The sequence below is a fragment of the Typopeltis vanoorti genome, chromosome 11 (assembly GCF_054136105.1).
Source record: "Typopeltis vanoorti isolate ZY-2024b chromosome 11, IOZ_Tvanoo_1.0, whole genome shotgun sequence".
In the NCBI taxonomy this organism is placed as follows: Eukaryota; Metazoa; Arthropoda; class Arachnida; order Uropygi; family Thelyphonidae; genus Typopeltis; species Typopeltis vanoorti.
Window position 1 is genome coordinate 107,385,256 of NC_143559.1, and position 19,655 is coordinate 107,404,910.

A 19,655-nucleotide genomic window follows, 5' to 3' on the forward strand; every position below is an offset into this window, starting at 1 on the left:
ACAGATCAACTTTAACCCAGCAATTTCAACTAAAATGCCTGGTTTGTTTACCTTTCCTCGCCCATTCTGTTTAGGTGACCATACCACCTGAGATTAGCTCTGCTCACACATTCCCGAATGCTAACAAGTTCCTTCCCAATAATTCAATTTTAATACTGGGGAGTATCTGATGACGTTCATTCACATACATCACATTTTAATGCTTTAATAAATTGGGTGATTTATGTATTAAGAAATCTTATAATAACAAAATATTGGGAGACAGACATAATTAAACTTATATCTGCTTGCCCCCCCCCACCCCATTGACAGTAATGTAATGCAGTTTTCTTTTAATAATCTGTCATGAAATTTATTGCTAATTAAATTCACCTGTTTTCTTCAAAAAAAAGGATAAAAATTATGTTAATAAATCATTTTACAAAATTTTGAAGTGACCGAAATAGTCTGCATCTTTAGTCTGTTATAAAATATAGCTAAACTTCAGCAATATTTTGTAATAGCAACAGAGATAATGTATGGAGTTGGCAGTTTCAAAGTTCAAGAAATGCACATTTCAGCCAGCTAATAAAGAAATTATTATTCTTTTGCTTAAATGGGCTGAAACTGTATAGTATAACTACTTTTCTTACCTGTTTTTTTTTGTAAAAATTATTTCACACTACCTATAACAAGGAGAGCACCACTGAGTTTAACTGGGAATTTGAAGTGGGTGCACATTTGCACAGACATTCAGCAAGCAGCACAACTAGTGACAACAGCTATTGAGTTGTTTTGGTTTCACTGCTGTGGAGATTGGAATGCAAATGTGGGATCCTTAAAGAGGAGAGTAAAAAATTAAAGGAACATTAAAAAGTTAAAGGAGACTTACAGATTGCCTCTGAGTTTTTCCCCACCCTCAAAATGGTAAAATAAATGACTACCAGAAGAAAAATATCCAGAAGGCAGCCTTTAAATACTTAAAAAAATAAAATAAACAGTAACATTGGTAAGAGTGAATTCCTACAGATATTTTAGCCCACTGTTTGTTTGCTTCAATCTAAGTTTGTTCCAGCCATTGGATAAAATTGAAGACAGAACATTTACGTTGCAAGACAGAAAGTGGTGCTTCCTTCTAATACTGCAGGCAAGAAGGAAACTGTATTCAGAAAGAAAGGAGACCTGACTTCATTAGTAATGAAAGGATTATTTACAGAACTGTAAAAGCAATATAATTCTTCTGATAAACTGTTTACACTGAAGTCTATTGAGAGAGAACAAGAATATTTTTTCCCTTTCAGTTTAAGGAAAGAATTATTTAAGAAGAATGTCAATTTTGAAAGAGAGTGAGATGCTTTCTCATTTTGGAACTGATTGTATGAAATGTCTTGGAAAGTCCAAGTTGTAAATTTCTAAAAATGATTAGCAAAACAAATTTGTTTCCTTGTTAGAATTTTTTTTTTTTTAAATTCCTGAAATTGAGAGAGAGAGAGAGAGAGAGAGAGAATGTGTGTTTTATGAAATAAATAATTATATTTGTTTAATTCATATAATTTGTATTATAACTCATCTTATTTATGAGACTAAGATAAGTGAATGTAATATATGAGATGTGTTTTACTTTGGAGAAACTAATACTCTTTTAAAGTAAAGAAATATACTGAAAAGAAACAAAAGAAATATATATAAAAATACATCACATATATTTCACTTTTCACAACATGATTCTGTCATTGATGCCATCTGCTAACTCTATTAATTTTTACAAATTAAAGATGCCAAGAAATTATATTCTTGGCATCTTTAATTTATACTATAACCAAGTGAAAAAAAACTTGTATTCAACATCCACCAATTTTTGTTTACAACTCTCATATCTATGTGACTGGTCTGATCAACTGTTTTATTTCTAACCCAGCAATCAAGATCCACGAGTTAATATTCGTTTGATGAATATCCCACCCCCCTCCAATTTCTCTCTTATTCCATATAAATTCTTGCTCAGTATTCTATTACCTACTTCCATGTTTAACTTATCAAAAAATTGTACTTAAATAGCTGAAATGTTTTACTTGTGTTAGAGTTCACATTCGGGAAGCAGTTGATGTTTTTGATGTTCCTGCTTATTTGTTATAATCAATTCAATTTAGATAAGGAATACAACAATTGTATTGACTTCATTAAAGAGTATAACATCATATGCCAATTTCTGATATCAGGTTTAATGTCAATTTTCCTTCATAATGCAATCCATATAAGATGATAAATCAGTGGATATAATGTGCACCCTTGTCTCTGATTTTACAACTATCTTCCTGTACTTCCTTCAACCTTAATTTCTGAACCTTCCAACTTAAATATAGACTAACGTATTGCTTTCCATTTGCACCATATAATTGTAGTATTTTTGATAGCCTTTCTCTTAACATTGTCACATGACTTTTCCTGATCTATAAAATTTAAATGAAGATCTTTGTTGACTTTAAATTTTTCAGGAAATGATAACGTATACTAAAATATTAATTAAAAAGCTTGAATCAATACCTTCCAATATTTCAGCAATGTTATATTGCCATCTTCTAGGAACATAAAACTATGATATGTGTACACATGCACTAACAACAAGCAAATGATGCTGAAGAAGGCAACTGGCATTGGTCCTCAAGTCCTAAAGGTGCCCCCCCTAGCAAGCTAAATTGGGTTGTCTTGGCTGTTGCGCTGATGTTCTAAGGAAGCAAGCTTCCCAAATTTAGGGCAGTCTCATGCACCTAAATTTGTTGAGATTTGGGAAGTTTTTTTAGAGCTGAGGCTGATTCCAGGAACAATCTTTCATATTTATATTTGCTATTCTGCAGCATATTCTGTGGGTATCTAGTGTAGTCTGCAAGTCCTGAGTGACTGTATTGGTGAAACCAGATGTAGTATTTGTGTTCAGATATCCTGATATTAGCTGTCCTGCCTGTTTGACCGTAGTAGGACAGCTGCAAAGGACCTAGTATACTCCAGGTAGGTCTAGTGGAAGTGACTCGTCTTTGGTGGAGCAGATAAGGGATGCCAATTTCTTATGTGGTTTGTAACAGGTAGTCAGGTTACAAAGTTAGGATTTTTGTGAGCTTTTCAGAAGTGCCCCGGATATATGGAATGGTGATAGATTTAATGTAATCTCTGTTAAAAAGAGGGGGAGGGCATTGTGGTTAACTGGTTTTAATATTTTCTGGATTTTTTGGGAATGAAGATCTTTGTTATATTTACATTATCTCTCAATAATTCTAACAAGCCCTATTTAGACTAAACCCATCCTGCCCTTCTCTATGTTTCTCTTCAATTTTTCTTAGCCCTCTTCTTGGGTATGTATAAATTTCACTGGATCATCGGCAGGGAAATTCCTATGTAATTCTTAAATGGCTTATTTCTCTTTAAGGTGGATAGGTACCATGAAAGCTTTACTCCAATCGTTCAGAACTCAACTTTCTGACCATTCTTTCAAAATTATACAGTGTAGCCACTGTAAAACTTTTATACCTCCATATTTGAGCATTTTTAGTCAAATATCATCAAGAAAATATTCAAATAATGAATATTTTCTACCACTGTTCTTGCCACTAATGGTTTCATTTAATAATTTTTCAAATAATTACTCAATACCTAGAACATTTTAGTTTTCATGTTATCTTTATCATCTGATATCACCTTTCCGATATATATCTTCCTATATTCTTATCAAAGTCTTCAGAAGACTTATATACGGCTACTTTTAACTTTCTTACACATTTTTCCCCCCATATTCTCTCAAGGCATCTGCTGATTTAATTTCTAGGTATTTCAATATGCTTTCTTCTTTTCCAGAACCGACTATAACGTCTTGAGTCCACTTTAAATTTGGCTTTTTCTATCCTTGCAAAACACTTCACCATATGAGATTCCCTGTTTTCTTCAGAGTTTACAAATGAGTCTACAACGTTTGGTTCTAATTTAAAACTCTTTCATTATTCCTTGAATAATATTTGTATATTTGAATTTCCAATTCACCACTGAAAGCTGCTAAACTTTGATAATTTTAAAACCTGTAGATATTTTTCTTTTCGATATGACATATATTTTTATTCCACTCAAAACTAAGTGGTGATTACTTACCATTTCAAATCCTCTGTATGCATTTGTACTCTGTATGACTTGTGCCCTAAAGTCAACGAGACTTAATGTCTCCACCACCAAATGTCACATAAGAACAATATGGAGTGCTGACAATTGACTAATATGGAGGAAAAGTGTTGATAGGAGATTTATAATAACATAAACTATAGTGCTGTCATAATAGCCTGTACACTCCATCAGGGTATATATATATCAAGAAATTCATGATGATGATAGAAAAGTGCAGAAACTAAGTCATATTTAAGTCAAATCATATCTCAAGGCATCTGGATTTCATACAAAGTCACAGTAAGTAAATTCATCATAAAGTCTGCCTGTATTTTGTGTTTGTCAACTTTTTTCCAGTCAAACATTTGTAACAATAGATGTATCTTTATTCTCAAACTTTACAACTAATGCTAGAGACCCAGAAGGGGGTGCTCTATACATTTACCTACCCTCTCTCTATTCTGGATATCAATTCTTTCTCCAAACAACAGAAAATCCAATTCACAGTTTTGCTAATGACAGTACAAGACAATCCTCTTTCTCATTTGACATACTTTGCAATATACAAAATATCAAGGTATCTACTTCTGCAACCATAAATATTCATCTTCATTGGGATTCTGAGATGTTGGATATTTTCAGTGCTAGCAAAACTCAATCATTTCTTATTTCTCACTCTTTTCTCTCAATGATATCGTTACAAAAATCAAAATGTCTAAACAAGATGTGGTTTCTCTTCTGATAGTTAACATCTAACCTTTCTTGCCTTAAACATATATGTCTGACTAGCATCCATGAAACTGGACTTTTCTCTTTTGTACCAGGAAGTAGTTTACCAGTGAATAACTATTAATATTATTCTCACATTTGGGTTCTTTCATCAAGAGTTCCCTTAAAGTTATTGAGTCAGTGCTGAAGAGAGCAATTATTATCAAGTAACCCATCTCCACCCTCGAAGTCACTCTACCATCTTTCACACAGAGGTTCCCAATTCTGCTGCATCTATTTCCCCTACAGATACATCCATGTTCATCAATAACTGCAGTAATCTTTAATCTTTAAATAACTTCAATAATTCCCACCACCCATTCTTAGTTCAAATCCAAAATTCAGAAAAAAAATTGTCTTCATTAATTCATTCCCTCTATTGCTATTCTTTGAAACAACTTTTCTTCTTATGTATATATAAAAAAATAATAATAAAGTACTAATTAGCATATTTTAAAATCTAATGTTAATAGTAAAAGTGCTACAGAAAGAAGTATTTGAAAGTTCCTGGGAAGTAAGTCACCAGACAGAGAGAGAGAGAGAGAGAGTAAACAGAGAAAAATGTAAGAACAGCTAAGCTACACGTAAAAGTAGCTAACAAAAATCACAGGAACTTTCATAAGAACATGGAAGAATAGAAGAACAAAAGAATTAGAATAATATGGAAGAAAGAGTACTACAAAAGGGATCAGAGATGACAACAAAACTGAAGCCATCAGTATTAATATATCCCCACAGTTTCTCAACTTTGTTGTAGTAAAAACCTATAGAACGAATATTTCAACTATTTAGGCACATTTTTTTAAAAATAAAGATGGCAAAATATGGAAATATACACAACAGAATAAGCTAAGTCGACATAGTGGAGAGCCAGTTGAAGAGATTTATGTGGAATAAGAGAGAAATTAGCCAACACAATAAGCTAGCAAGACACAAATCAGTATTTAAACCAATTTAAAATTATGATCACAGATATGCAAGTTCTGAGAAACATTAGAGTGAACAGAGATACATTAATGGGAATCATACTGAAAATGAAGATATTAAGGAAGAAATGTGACATTTTTAGGATTCAAGAATTCACAAGCAGAGCTAATCACAAGTGGTATGATCACGCAAAAAGAATGGGAGAGGAAAAGTTAGCAAAACAGGTGTCTGATGTCAAGGTGATAAGAAAAAGACCCAGAGGAAGGCCAAGATCTAAGTGGATTAATGCAGTGAGAAGTGTTCCAGAACAGTGTTTGGAAAGCTGTTGGCAAACTTTTCTGTCCCTCCCCCCCTCACTACCCCCCGATTTCCCACTCTTAATGATAGGTCATATTTTACCACTAGAGGTACCCCTAAGTGCAAAACTGTGGAGAGATGGTATAATATACACAACCTTAATATTTTTCAGTTAAGTTATTCCTAACTTAATGAAAAATTAAGTTAGGAATGGAATATATTGCAATTACACCAAAAAGCAAGATACTTGTAAAAAGTTCCAAGTTCAAGCATTCATTCAAGGAAGGAAATTTATATAAAAGACTATTAAATATAGTCAAGATATTAATATATAGAATGGTAGTACTTTTAGACACCAGTAAACAGATGTATGGTTTTAACCTGGAGATATAATTTTTTTTTGTAGCAAAATAATATGCATATTATATTGAAAATAAACAAATTATGCAAAAGAATTTTTAGTTAATAGGATTTTTAATATATTGCATTCAAAACTATATCTGAAAATTTACAAACTAAGATAAAATTATTTATTTACTAATTAAATTCTCTCATGGCCCACACTTTTAGAAAGGCCACCCTAGAAGACAGATACATAAGACATAGCAAGTGACGGACTAATCTGGAAGAAACCATTAGCGAGACATTAGTAATCATCAGGAATGTGATGATAATAGTCTTACCAAAGTCTTCCAATGACTTTTGCTTAGTCAGTCAGACGTATTACTTCGCTTTCTTACATTTGTCTCTGTATTTTCTCAGAGTACATGCTGACTTATTATTATTATTATTATTATACAAGCATCTCCATGGAGTCAAAAACTCATCACAAGAGACCCAATCTATACACACAACTATCGTACTAACTACCTCTCCTTGAACCCATTAACAGGCAAAGCACTCACAAATGATTGTAGCAACCCATTCCACTCATTCATCACTCTCCAAGCAAAAAATCTAGTCCTCACACCTTACTGACCACACCTTTATTCAACTTCCAGGGATGACTCCCTTGTTCTGGTCTCTCTAGGCTAAGTGCTGAAACATTTCTCCTGCATCTATCCTCTAAAATCCTTTAGGCAACTTTTCCTCATTCCCAAGAAACCCAGGGGACCAGACTTGAGCACATTAATCCAGATGTAGGTGTATCAAAGTCTCATAAAGAGAATTACAACTTCCTTATTTCTACTTGTTAGTATATTTTTCACTAGCTAAGTAATCTTATGAGCTACCTTAGCAACATGTCCTCTAAACCTCAACTCTGTGTACCACCACCCCTAAATCTGTGGCTTCATCTTTTTCCTGTAGTACAGTGCCATCAATGTGATAAGTGGGTGACTTGTAATCTATTTATCCCAAAGTGCATAACTTTTCATTTCTTGACATTAAACTGACACCTATTAACTTCTGCATCTATAATGACAGCCTATTTAAATCGTCCTGCATGTTCTCCACATCTCCTTAATTAACATGTTCGCTTCCACGCTACTTCGTCATAGTTTGTTCCTGTACGCCAAGCAATTTCAATTCTTCAAGGTCAGTATGGGTAATACTCGTACGTCGCTTACCGGTGGTAAGCGACATACGAGTATACTCATAGTTGGCTTGTGTGGAGCATATACCTTCTACGAGTATACACAGTTTTGCTATTAGCTCCACAAGCCAAGCATTTTCACTTCTTCAGGGTTAGTACAGGTAATCTCGTTGCTGGCAGTAAGCGTCATATGAGTATATTCGTAGCTGGCTTGTATGGCTCATATACCAACTACGGGTATACTTGTAGTTGGCAGCGAACGTGTTAACTATTACTCTACCTAATTTCGCATCATTTATGTACAAATTAAACAGCAATGGTCACTGAAGCTTGTGGCACACCACTAGTCACCTGCTTTTGCCTCGATTCTGCCTCTCCATATATCACTTTTTGATATCTGTCCAGCAGCCACCCTGTTATCCGCTTAACCGGTAACAGTGTTCTATGTGGTATTCTGTGAAATGCCTTTGCAAAATCCAGAAAAATCATCGTATAGCCATTTCCTTTATCCAACTCAGCTGATACTCTATTATAAAAAGTTAGTAAATTACTAAGGCATACCGACCCTTCACAAAGCCATGTTGATCCCAATACAGTATCATATTTTTATCTACCCATTCTTGAATTCTCTTTTTTACCAAATTTTCTAGTACTTTTACCACCCTGCCTGAGGTACTGATTGGTCTATAATTTGCCACTATAGTCTTAGAACTTCCCTTATGCAAAGGAATAATTTTGCTCTCTTTCCACTCCCTTGGAATTCTACCAGAGCTGAGACTTAAATTAAACAGCTTAGTCAAAGGCACTGCCAGTTCCCTTGCACATTCTTGCAAAACCCTAGCTAAGATCCCATCTAATCCCACTGCTGTATTTACATTGAGATTCTGCAATATCCTAAGAACCTCCAATTAATTGACCTCTGTTCCCACATCAGTGTCTAGCACATATGTTAAAGCAGTGACCTCATTAGGATGACATACCCTTGCAAAGTGGTCACTCAGTAACTCAGTTATTTTATTTGCTTCTGTCTCCTTCTGACTTCATTACTCATTAAGGTTAATCTTCCATAGTCATTCTTCCTCTTAACACTTACTTACTTACCTCTTCTTACTTGGCAGGAACTTTTGATATGCTTTCTTTTTTCTTTTTTTTTTAAGGTGATTTTTTACTGATTTTTCTAACTTTGAGACACTTCTCTGGCTGAACAACCTATGTTTTCTTCAGGATATGCTATGGAATCTGTTTGGTTTGGTTCTTGTTTTCAAGATCTTTTATTTTTTCTTGAATATAATTGTGGATTTGAGTCTGCATTTCACCTCTGAAAGATGCTCAAATTTGATATATATTAAAACTTTCTTACACTTTTTTTTAAATATTATATTCAATTTTATCTTGCTAAAAACTAAATGGTGATCACCTCTTATTTCAAATTCTCTGTATACTCTTATGTCTTCTCTCCATGTGAATTTGTGCACATTTTTATGTTGGAACATAATGTTAGTAATAACTAGGTCATGTCCTGTGCAAAAATCCAGCTGATATCTATCATTGTTATTAACTTTGCTCTTTTCTCCAAATTTTCCCAAACTATTTCTATACACCTGGTAATAGTTTCTTACTCTGCTGTTTAATCTATAATGAGAATCAACATTTCCTTTTTCTTTGTGTTAACTGCCTTCTCTAATTCCTCCAAGTTCCTCAATGTAGTTTGATTAGCTGAATCTCAAGTTGCAAAAATAGTTTGTCTGAAAATGCAAAGAAGAAATCATAAAAGTATATACCTTGAGCATTAAAATGACAGTAAAAATATGAAATTGGACAATCATGAAATAAGTGATTCATTTTATAATCTTTCAAAACAGTGAAAGTTCTGTGCATATGCCAAACAAAAATGGCCACCATAATAGGATGCCAGGAAAAATTTAACAAATGATTTCTTCCATTTAAAGGTTAGTGTAACAAAATAACTTCCTATCACCAAATTAAAAAATTATGCACTTTCAACCTGCTGATGTCATCACCTGGAATGACCCCTAAGCTTATAGAAAATGACATAAGATTTTATCATTCATGTTGCAAGTATAATCTTATATCATTCTGCATATGGTATAACATTAAACATATAAGGTTGGTTATATCTCTGCTGTTATTTAAAATCTCTAGTAATACATTCACTTTAATATATGTTTGTAGATATCTTTAAAGTTATATGCTAATATTTCATTAATAAAGAAAAAAAAAGAAGAATTTTATAATGGCAGTTGATTATAAAACTGGAGAGTAGACTTGGTAAAGGGAGCATAAACATATTTCAGGATATCTCAATACCTCTACCCTTTGGAAAGCTAGAGGCATTGAGTTGAAGGAATGATGCAAAGGAGGATGAAGGGGCCCTAACAACACTTCCTCATAAAAAGGGTGTAGATTCCTCTGCTAAAACATCAGTTCACTAAGACAAGTTTATGGTTTTGAAAAATTTTTTTGTTGCATGCAATTTTTGTTATAAGTTAAGAGAATATTGTTAAATACAGTCAACTCTCACTATAGCAAACACTGCTGTAACAAGCATGCACATCATAAAACAAACAATTGGATGCTTCTCTAAAAGAAATTCACCATAGCAAATTGTCAACTATAACCAGGACTTGAAAATGAACTTGTCTGCTCTTCTGGGATGAGTAAGAATTTTCATTTGATGATTAAAAAAATTAGAAGAGGAGCTCATCACTCATTTCATAATGCTGACTCGATAACATGATTTATGTTGTAAGATATTTTAAAATAAACAGAAATAGTGGATATTAAAGATAGAAACTCTAAATAAATATAGAAACTCTGAACGTTTCAAAAATTTACCAGAGAGCTTATGAAACACAACCCTTGGCATTGTAGTTGCCTTAGCTTGTGCTACTTATAAGACAGGAGTGCTGCCAAGGCAACAGAAACATGATATTCTATTTAATTTACATCACCAAAATGAATCCTCTTGTGGCTCTTCTTTTTCATAATTACAATTATGCACCGACCATGATGATCATTTATGAAAAATACAATTCTCAAACATGGGATTGCTTTAGTACTGAATGAGGGATTTTGCCTTTTTTGTCTGGTGTCTGATGAGAATAACAGTTTGAAACAGATGTCAAGTCAGTGAAACCTTAATTAAACACACTAATAAAAGGTAATTAATGTGGACATCTGAGCTTATTGTGTCTTTAATAATTAATTAATGTGTCTTAAGTAGGGCAAGCTAAGGCAATGCCAATGCTAAGAATTGTATTCTCATAAGTCCTCTGGTCAATTTTCAAATAAATAAATAAAAAAAAAGTAAATATACAACTTTCTAAGTTTGTATATTTAAAGATCCATCCTTATTTATTTTACATTACCAAAATGAAGCCTCTTGGCTTTTCTTTTGATAATGTAAATATTTTTGTTTTATTTTTACTCTCATTTATCCTAGTGTCTTAAAATATAAAGTCTTCAAATTTTTATTTACCCCTGCCCCAACTTTTTTGGGCTTCACAATCAGCCATTTTTAATTTTTCTAAACTTTGAAGAAAGTTTTGTTTCACAGAAGAAACTCTTCGATCAAAGTAATTTGGAGCATTCTATCACATGTAAATGAAACACACATACACACAAATCTGACCTATAGATTCAAACCAGAGCCACAAGTAGAGTACACAATAAGAAAAAAAGAGCACTTGGAACATCTCAAACAGATTGCTACCATCTTAAAAAAAAAATAATTTGTCTGAAAATGCAAATAAGAAATCGAAACGACAAATTCTGAGCATTAAAATGTCAGTAAAAAAAAAAAAAGAGGAGAATCTGGTAAGTTGTGATTAATTTTAAACCTATAATTAAATTTAATCAAAATTCTGTGGATCTGCCAAATAAAAATGGCTGCCATAACTAAAAAGATGCTATAAAAATCTAAAAAAGTATTTTTTTAGATTTTTATAGCAAAATCTAATTTTTACAGAAAAAGGAGAAAGAGAAGTTGATTAGATAAGTTAAAAGCTGGATAAGTAAACAGATTTGACCTGAAGCTGAGTGTGCTTAGTCTTAGAAGAAAGTGAAGGAATGATGATGGCCATTTCAGCAAAACCATTTCCATAAAAATACACGTACAGAAGTAGCATAAAGTAGAAATAGAGGTAATTAATTATTTGGACTGCCTTTTTCTGTATAGCATGAAACATTTTTAGGTAGTATTCTAAGGTTGGACTGAGCTGGGTTTTATATAGTGTCAGTAGTTGTATAGGTAAGAAGTACTGTCTTAAGTAGAAAAGTACACACCTAGATTTTTGGAGGTCCAAAACTACTGCAAAAATGTGTTTGTGCATGAAATGCTAAGGAATAAGTCAACTAAAGAAGTCATGCTCAGAGAGTGGGCATTATCAAGCATAAGGTGAAGTGAAATGACATCTTTCTAGCAAGAAGTAAGCATTTGGTAGCACTGAAGTTCACAAGGTTATTCTCACACCTGAGGAATAAGAGATTAATTAATTTAAGAATTAAGAAAAGATTTAAAAAAAAAAAACATAAGCATGACCATTTACCTGTTATCTTTTCCGGGATACATTTGGGAATACTCTACCCTGTATTTCTGTGCAAAGAGCATAAATCCATTCATTGGGCGTTTTGCTTTACAATTTTCAGTACTACTTCCACTGCTTTCAGACTTTGTGCTACCCTGAGATTTAGATGGGGAAACTGGAGGAATAGTAATACAGTGTGATTCACTCCATTGCTGCTGTAAATGTAAAAATATATATTCTGTCTCTCTGGAATTTATAAACAGATCACTGTAAAATAATGAAAGCTTTTTTTTATATCTACAGTATTTATCTGTTATTATTATTATTTATGGAACTAAATTTAACTACTGTAATTTAAGTTTTGAAGTAATATAAACAGAACCTGCAAATCAGCAAAATATTTAGTCAAAAATCAATATATTTCAATTGAAAACAACTTATCTTGCCCAAGTGTCAGATTATTATTACAGTAAGAGATCAGACCAATATTCCCAGAGCTAAACAATACATAGACTTTCACATACTATGGTGAGGAATAATCACCCCCTCCCCAACATTTAGATAATTTTCTTAGCAGTATCTAAACAGTTTTCTGTTTTCATTCTTTTACATGAGGAAGTGATTTAATTGAGGTACTCAGTTCATTTCTTTCCCATGTTTAACCATGCCATAAAAAGTCATATTATTATTATGCCAGATATTGTCTTAACAGACATAACTTTTTTTTACAATATCCATAATTGCAATAATGCTTATCAATTGAGTTGGTCAATAATTTTTTGTCACATGTTAAGGATAAGAGAAGATAAAAGCTTGAAAAAAAAGATTACCCTGCTCATTGAAGTGAGATACAGTTGGCAATTTCCCCCTCCCCCTTTCTTTACCCTATATGTATATATAACCAACACAAAGTTGTAAAACCTTTTGTGGTGGGTTATTTACAGTATTGTATCATAAGTTAATGTTAACAGAAAGTTTTTATCGCATAGTTAAAAAGAACATTCTCCTTGACAATAAATTTTCTTGTTTTAATTAACCTTTACCCAAACATTAACAAACGTGTGGAAAGGATTATATATGTGTCGTACATGTTGATTAATTTAATGGTATAGATGAGAACACAGACTGATAAGAAAATAGCTTATTGCTGATATTCTATCCAGAATCTTAAGAGCACAAAAATAGTTTGTCACAGTACACAAGACAACCACAATCTGGTATAACAACAACAATGCTGAATTATTCATGGTAGAATTATTAATCAAAAATAAAATTTAAAAAAAAAACTGTTAGGTTATCAGGGAAGTTAAATAAACTACTAAAAAAATACTATTTCTGATTATCACTGAATTAAAGGAAAACAGTAATTTAAATCTTACTTTAGCCATAATGCTCAGAGTATATGCTGCAGAGGTATCTTCAGCAGTCAAATGTGAACTTGAAAGAAAAGATCAAATTATTGAATAATTACTAAAAAATAATATGCATATCCAGTGTATAAAAATTCCAAATTTTTATACAATGGATATATATATTTATACAATATATTTCATATTATTCCAAAGTTATAGCAATAAATAACTTCTGCACAGTATTTAAATCAGCCAAATTACACAAGAAATACAAGGTAGGTTCCAAAAGTTTCTGACCTGACATACAAAATTCATGCCCAATTTTAAAACCATGTATAACAAATGGCACCATCTATAGGGAGCTTAGTATACTATACCAGTTTCAACTCTCTACCTGCATCACTGTAGTATTCCTTTCCTTTAAGTCAATCAAGAAAATTCCCCGACAATCCCAAACGGAGTGTGCCATGTGTTAGTCAAACAGAGGTACTCGTTTGACTAACACATGGCACACTAAGCACTTGTAATGTTAAAAACTGAGTACTGCAATGTGATAATTTTTCACCAAAGAAGAGCTTTCTTCAAGCGCTATCAAACAGCGATTGGACGTTCTTTATGGGGAAGCTTCTTCTCGTTCTTCTTCATATTCCACCAAGAAGTAATGGACTAAACAGTTTTGCCTAGGAAGAGAGAGAGCATCGAAGATGATCCATGTGACGGTCAGCCTGTGGAAGTGATGACTGAGGAAAATGTCTCTTGTTGATAAGGAACTGTTCAACAATAGATGGCTGAAGCTCAAAGAAATCTCAGTAAGGTTGGAGCTTTCTATAATAACTGTCTTTCGCATCATTCACGAGAAGCTTCACATGACGAAGGTCAGTGCAAGGTGGGTTCCCCAACTTCTCTCTTCAATTCAGAAGGAGCATCGTGTGACATGTTCCCACAAGTTTTTAAAGCTTTGTCAAGGGAATCAGAGAGAAGTGCTGGAATCCATTGTCACCAGGGATGAAACAATGGTCCTTTATTATGATCCTCTTTCCAAAAGGGAATCCATTAAGTGGCGCAAACCAGGCACAGCACTGCCGAGAAAAGCCAAGGTCACTCAGTCCAGCAAGAAGCTCATGGCAACAATCTTTTGGGATTGTTGGGGAATTTTCTTGATTGACTTAAAGGAAAGGAATACCACAGTGAATGAAGAATATTATGCTTCATTTCTCTACAAACTGTGCGACCATAAAGGAGAAGAGACGAAGAATGCTGATTCGTGGTATTCGCCTGCTTCATGACAATGCTCTAGTCCAGTGGTCGCCAAAGGGGTCGATATGACATTGTTAGGGGTCGATTCGGGCTCAGGGGTCGACAGAAAAATATAAGACATCATTCTATGGGTAATATTTAATTTGGTTAACTTGGATTACCTCCATGACAAAAGACATGGAGGTAATGACAACGCAATTAGGAGTGAATCGTGGGATCAGTACCTCCATCTTACAGGTCCATGAATAGGACCTGTAAGATGGAGTAAGGTCATGAAAATAGTTACTGAGGCCAATCAAGTAGGCCAAAATGACGTATTTACCAATAAACGGATGTTGGTGGTTCCTGCCAGTCGGTGTAGTGGGAGCGAGATTGCAACACATGCGTGGTTCTTATTTACTGATACTTACAAGTATTCGATCCCAGTCTCATTTTTGCGCATCAACATATGAGCGTTAATGTTCTAAAATTCATCAACATACATATTATAATTCAATCGTTATTCATTCACGAACTAAACTTCTCTATGTTGAAGAGTTGAGCAGCGCTGGTAGTAATACCAGTGATATTAATACCAGTAGTAATAGTAATATAATAATATATACTATATTATACATACGATAAACACTGTAACTATAAAATAAACAATCTAGAAACTCACAAGCGTCTTTTTTTGCTTGTCCTATTATAATTACGTAATAGTAAAATATAGGGGGTCGATAAAAAGTCAAGAAACGCTTGAAGGGGTCGAAGGGCAAATGACTTTGGCGACCCCTGCTCTAGTCTATACGGCTACTGTTGCAAAGGCTGCAGTGAAGGATTGTGGCTTCCAGGAGATTGAGCATCCACTCTACAGCCCTCTTCTCAAAACTGAAGAAAGAGCTTCAAGAAAGAAAATTTGCAGATGACAATGAGGTCATCTGTGAAAGATGCAGTTTTAGGCAGTTTTGCAGACAAAAGTACAGACTATTTTTTCAAGGGCACAGAAATGTTAATTCAAAGATGTGAAAAGTGTGTTGAAGTAAAGGAATATTATGTTGAAAAGTGACACAGTTGTTTTCTTTCTATCACCTCTGAAAGTTAGTCAGGCCAGAAACTTATGGAATCACCCTTGTATATATATATATTACAAACAAATTTTATATAATTCTGATGTTCATGCACCACTTAATACCTAGATAATGAATCCAAATAACAATCACTTTCCTTTTTCACCTGGCTTATATCACCAAGGATTTTTTTTTTTTTCAAATAATTCAAACAGATAAAAGATAAGGTCTACTGACAAAATTCTGTTATCTATTTATCAACACATCTAACTGCACACCAGAAAACCTAGTCATTCAGAATCATAATACGATGCATATATAATCCAAAGCAGATTCTATTTCACTGGAAACCAGAGTTCTAAAAAGTTTTAGTTTATGCCTTAGTCATCACTTGATAACAGTCAATTTAGTTTTCCAAATTTTGGATACATTTATGCATTTGTACTTGAGACTACAAGAGTTATTCAATGTTGCTGCCAATTCCAAATGGCCTTTCAGATATGTAATACTTGACTGTAGAATTGGTGTTTTCTTCCATCTAACCCAGTACAAAGGGGTACTCAAAATACGATTTGCAGACCAGTGCAAAGATGTCCAAATTCAGTCAGAACAAACTAGTTTATCTTGAGACATTATTCTAATTATCTGTTGACTTATAATTCTTATTTAAATGTTCTAGTATTCTTCAACAATTTGGTTCAATGTTTTAATGAAATTTCTCAGTATGTTGTCCAAATTTTATATACTGTAGACTGATATATTAGAAATAAATAAATATAAAAATTGTTATGCCTGTTATCATTAAGTCCTCTTATCACAATGTTGTAAAAAGGTTTTTCACTTCGTTGTGAAGTAATTATACTTTACAAGAAGTCGTGGAAACTGGACTGGATAATGGTCCTTTGCATAATGTGCAACAACATACTCATCCAAAAGTTAGTGCTTTGCATTATGAGATATTAAGGCAATCGATGTGAAGTCAACATCCTATATATGTAAGAAGTGAAGTTATGAAGACACTTCACATGCAAACTGTCTGCTTACGCTTGAGTTATGGATTAAGCAGGAGTATAATTTCCTGACAAATATCATTTACTTATTACTATGGTTACAACCTGGGTCACTGGAAAAGATTAAAATTTAAGACACCAGGCCACATCTAACATATGTTTCACATCAGGCGGGAACTTGCTTGAGACGTTGAATGTATCCCTTCTACATTAGGTGGGTGAAATTTTACAGTTTTCCATACATTGTAGAAGGAATACTGTCTGCATAAGGATGATGTCCATTATAAAAATTATAAGCAGCAGGCCAGAAGTGTCACAACTGTTATACGGAAAGCTAAGTCTGAGTATGAAAAGAAACTGCCTCTGCGTACCAAAGACAACCCACAAGAATTCTATCAATATTTTTCAAGTAAAAGAAAGAATGAATATGAAAGAATAACTCTTCTGAATGCAGATGATGTGAGAGTCACAGATGCAGAAGAGGTTGTTCAACTGACTGCCCATTTTGCTAAAAGCTATCAACCTGGTGTATGCAACACTGAGTTCACTGCTACCTCTTCACTGAATGAAAAAACTCAGTATGAAGAGGAGGCATTAGAACTGCTACATAAACTTAATAAAAAAAACTCAAATAGGGACTGATGGGATATCAGCATGGGTGCTAAAAGAGTGTTCAGCTGAACTGGCTATTCCTTTGACCAGGCTATATAATTTGAATCTCAGAACAGGGAAGATTCCACAGGAATGGAAAGAACATATCGTACTCATTGCACAAGGGTGGTGCAAAGACTGATGTATCCAGCTATCAACCAACCAGTATCTCAGGAGTGGTGATGAAGATTTTGGAAAAATTGGTTGGGACTCACATTCGGAAATGTGTCGACAGTGAATCTCTATTTTGCAATGAACAGCATGGGTTTACTAATGGAAGGTTAGGTTTTAGCAACTTGCTCACATTCTATAATAATGTTATTGAACTAGACAAGGGGAATAGATAAGCCATGATACTTTGGATTTTGCTAAGGCTTTTTACAGAATACAGCATGGAAGACTGTTGCATAAATTGGAGAATATGGGTTTGGATTATAAAATATTAGAGTGGTTAATAGGATGGCTGACTGACAGATATCAAAAAAGTGATATACAAGGGATGTGAATCTACAAGATTTAAGATAACTAGTGGTGTACCATAAGGATCAGACCTTGGTCCACTATTATTCAATCTGTACATTAATGATACTGGGAAAGGGCCATGTAGCAAAGATTGCAAATAGAACTCAAAAGATAATTGCAATGCTGAAACGAACGTTCACATGTAAAGATAAGGATGTCATTTTGCCACTTTAAAAGGCCTTGATAAGACCTCATTTGGACTATTCTGCACAGGTCTGGTCTCCTGTTTCCATTGTGATTCTGCTACAGTGGAGAGAGAGTGCAAAGGAGAGTGTCATTACAAATGATATCAGGATTGAGGAATACTGATTATGAAGAGAGATTGACAATTTGTAGACTGCAGACACTGACCGACAGGAGAAAGGGGGGGGGGGTGATATGATTGAGACCTACAAACTCTGAAAGGGTCATACAGAATTTCAACTGATGGAATTTTTCATTTTATGGAGGGTAGAGAAAGGATAAGAGGGCATACTTGAAAACTAAGAATGAATTCCGCTAAGGGAAGAGAGGGAGAGATTTTTTTCTCATAGGGTGGTGCATGATTGGAATGGATTGCCATTGGATGTGGTATGTGCAAGTAGTGTGAATGAATTCAAGAATAAGTACGATAGCTGGTGTGTGTGTGGTATGTGGCCTCCCTCGATGAGTCCCTGACCTCCCTGGAGGTCTCTCTTAATAATAATATGTAGCATGCCAGTTTAAATTTTTTTTGACAGAATTTTATTTGTGAAGTTAGTATTTCTGGAGTATCTCAATGATATAGAAAATAATAAATGTAATTCTAACTAATTTCAAGCTACAAACACACACACACCCTTTTTTTTTCTCATTTCTGAACATTTGCTTTATTAGTTAAAAATAAGTGTAATTACATATTTTCTGCAACTAAAAATTTGAAATATATTGTCAGGACATTGTATTTAGTTAGATACTGTTATTTAGAGCCATAATAAAACTAATACTTTGCTTTGTTTGTGTTCAAGCAGGATAGTGTCTTGGGGAAGGAATGTGTATTTCATTATTCCATTTGTTTCTAATTAAACTAATTACTCTACTGTCACTAAATAGAGAACAGAGATTTAACTGTCTTTGGAGAAAAGATTTTTGTCCCCATATGGACATGTTTTCATTCCAGTTTTTGGAAACAAGACAGACAGAGAGAGACATGAGTAAAAATCAATTTATTCCTGTGAATATAAATGAATCCTATATTTACAAGAAAAGGACAGCACCTTCTACGTCAGTTCAACCTTTTTAACTACGCGAGTTACTTTTCTATAAAAAGTTATTCGGCGATCTACTCTCTTATATATAAGTTATTCGACGATCTACTCGGTTATATAGATCACGTTCCCCCAACCTGATATCTGATTACGCACAAATAAACAACTAAAAACTTTATTTGTGTATTTAAAAATTTATCACTTTTAATTATTTTAATACAACAAATATATATATATATATATATATATATATTGGAATAAAATATTTATTTCTCTATTTTGGAAAACCAAAGTTACAAAAAAAACAACAGATTGATTACAAACTCACAAGTTACAGGAAATGCTAGTTAATTAAAAAAAAAAAAAAGAAAAAAAGAAAAAAAGAAAATGTTA

The 19,655-nt window shown here is 33.5% G+C and overlaps 1 protein-coding gene across 3 annotated transcripts in view; it reads right to left on the bottom strand.

The window, feature by feature from the left end:
* Positions 1 to 19,655, bottom strand: part of LOC150101917 (uncharacterized) — an 87,865-nt gene that overhangs the window by 2,316 nt on the left and 65,894 nt on the right. For 2 of the 3 annotated variants that reach the window (XM_090400559.1, XM_090400558.1), the window contains 2 exons: positions 13,575 to 13,632; positions 12,217 to 12,410 (listed from right to left, as the gene is read on the bottom strand). In XM_090400559.1, the coding sequence (XP_090256685.1) occupies positions 12,217 to 12,410; positions 13,575 to 13,632 (252 nt within the window). The remainder of the gene's footprint in view (positions 1 to 12,216; positions 12,411 to 13,574; positions 13,633 to 19,655) is intronic. The other variant, XM_090400560.1, reaches the window with a different exon arrangement.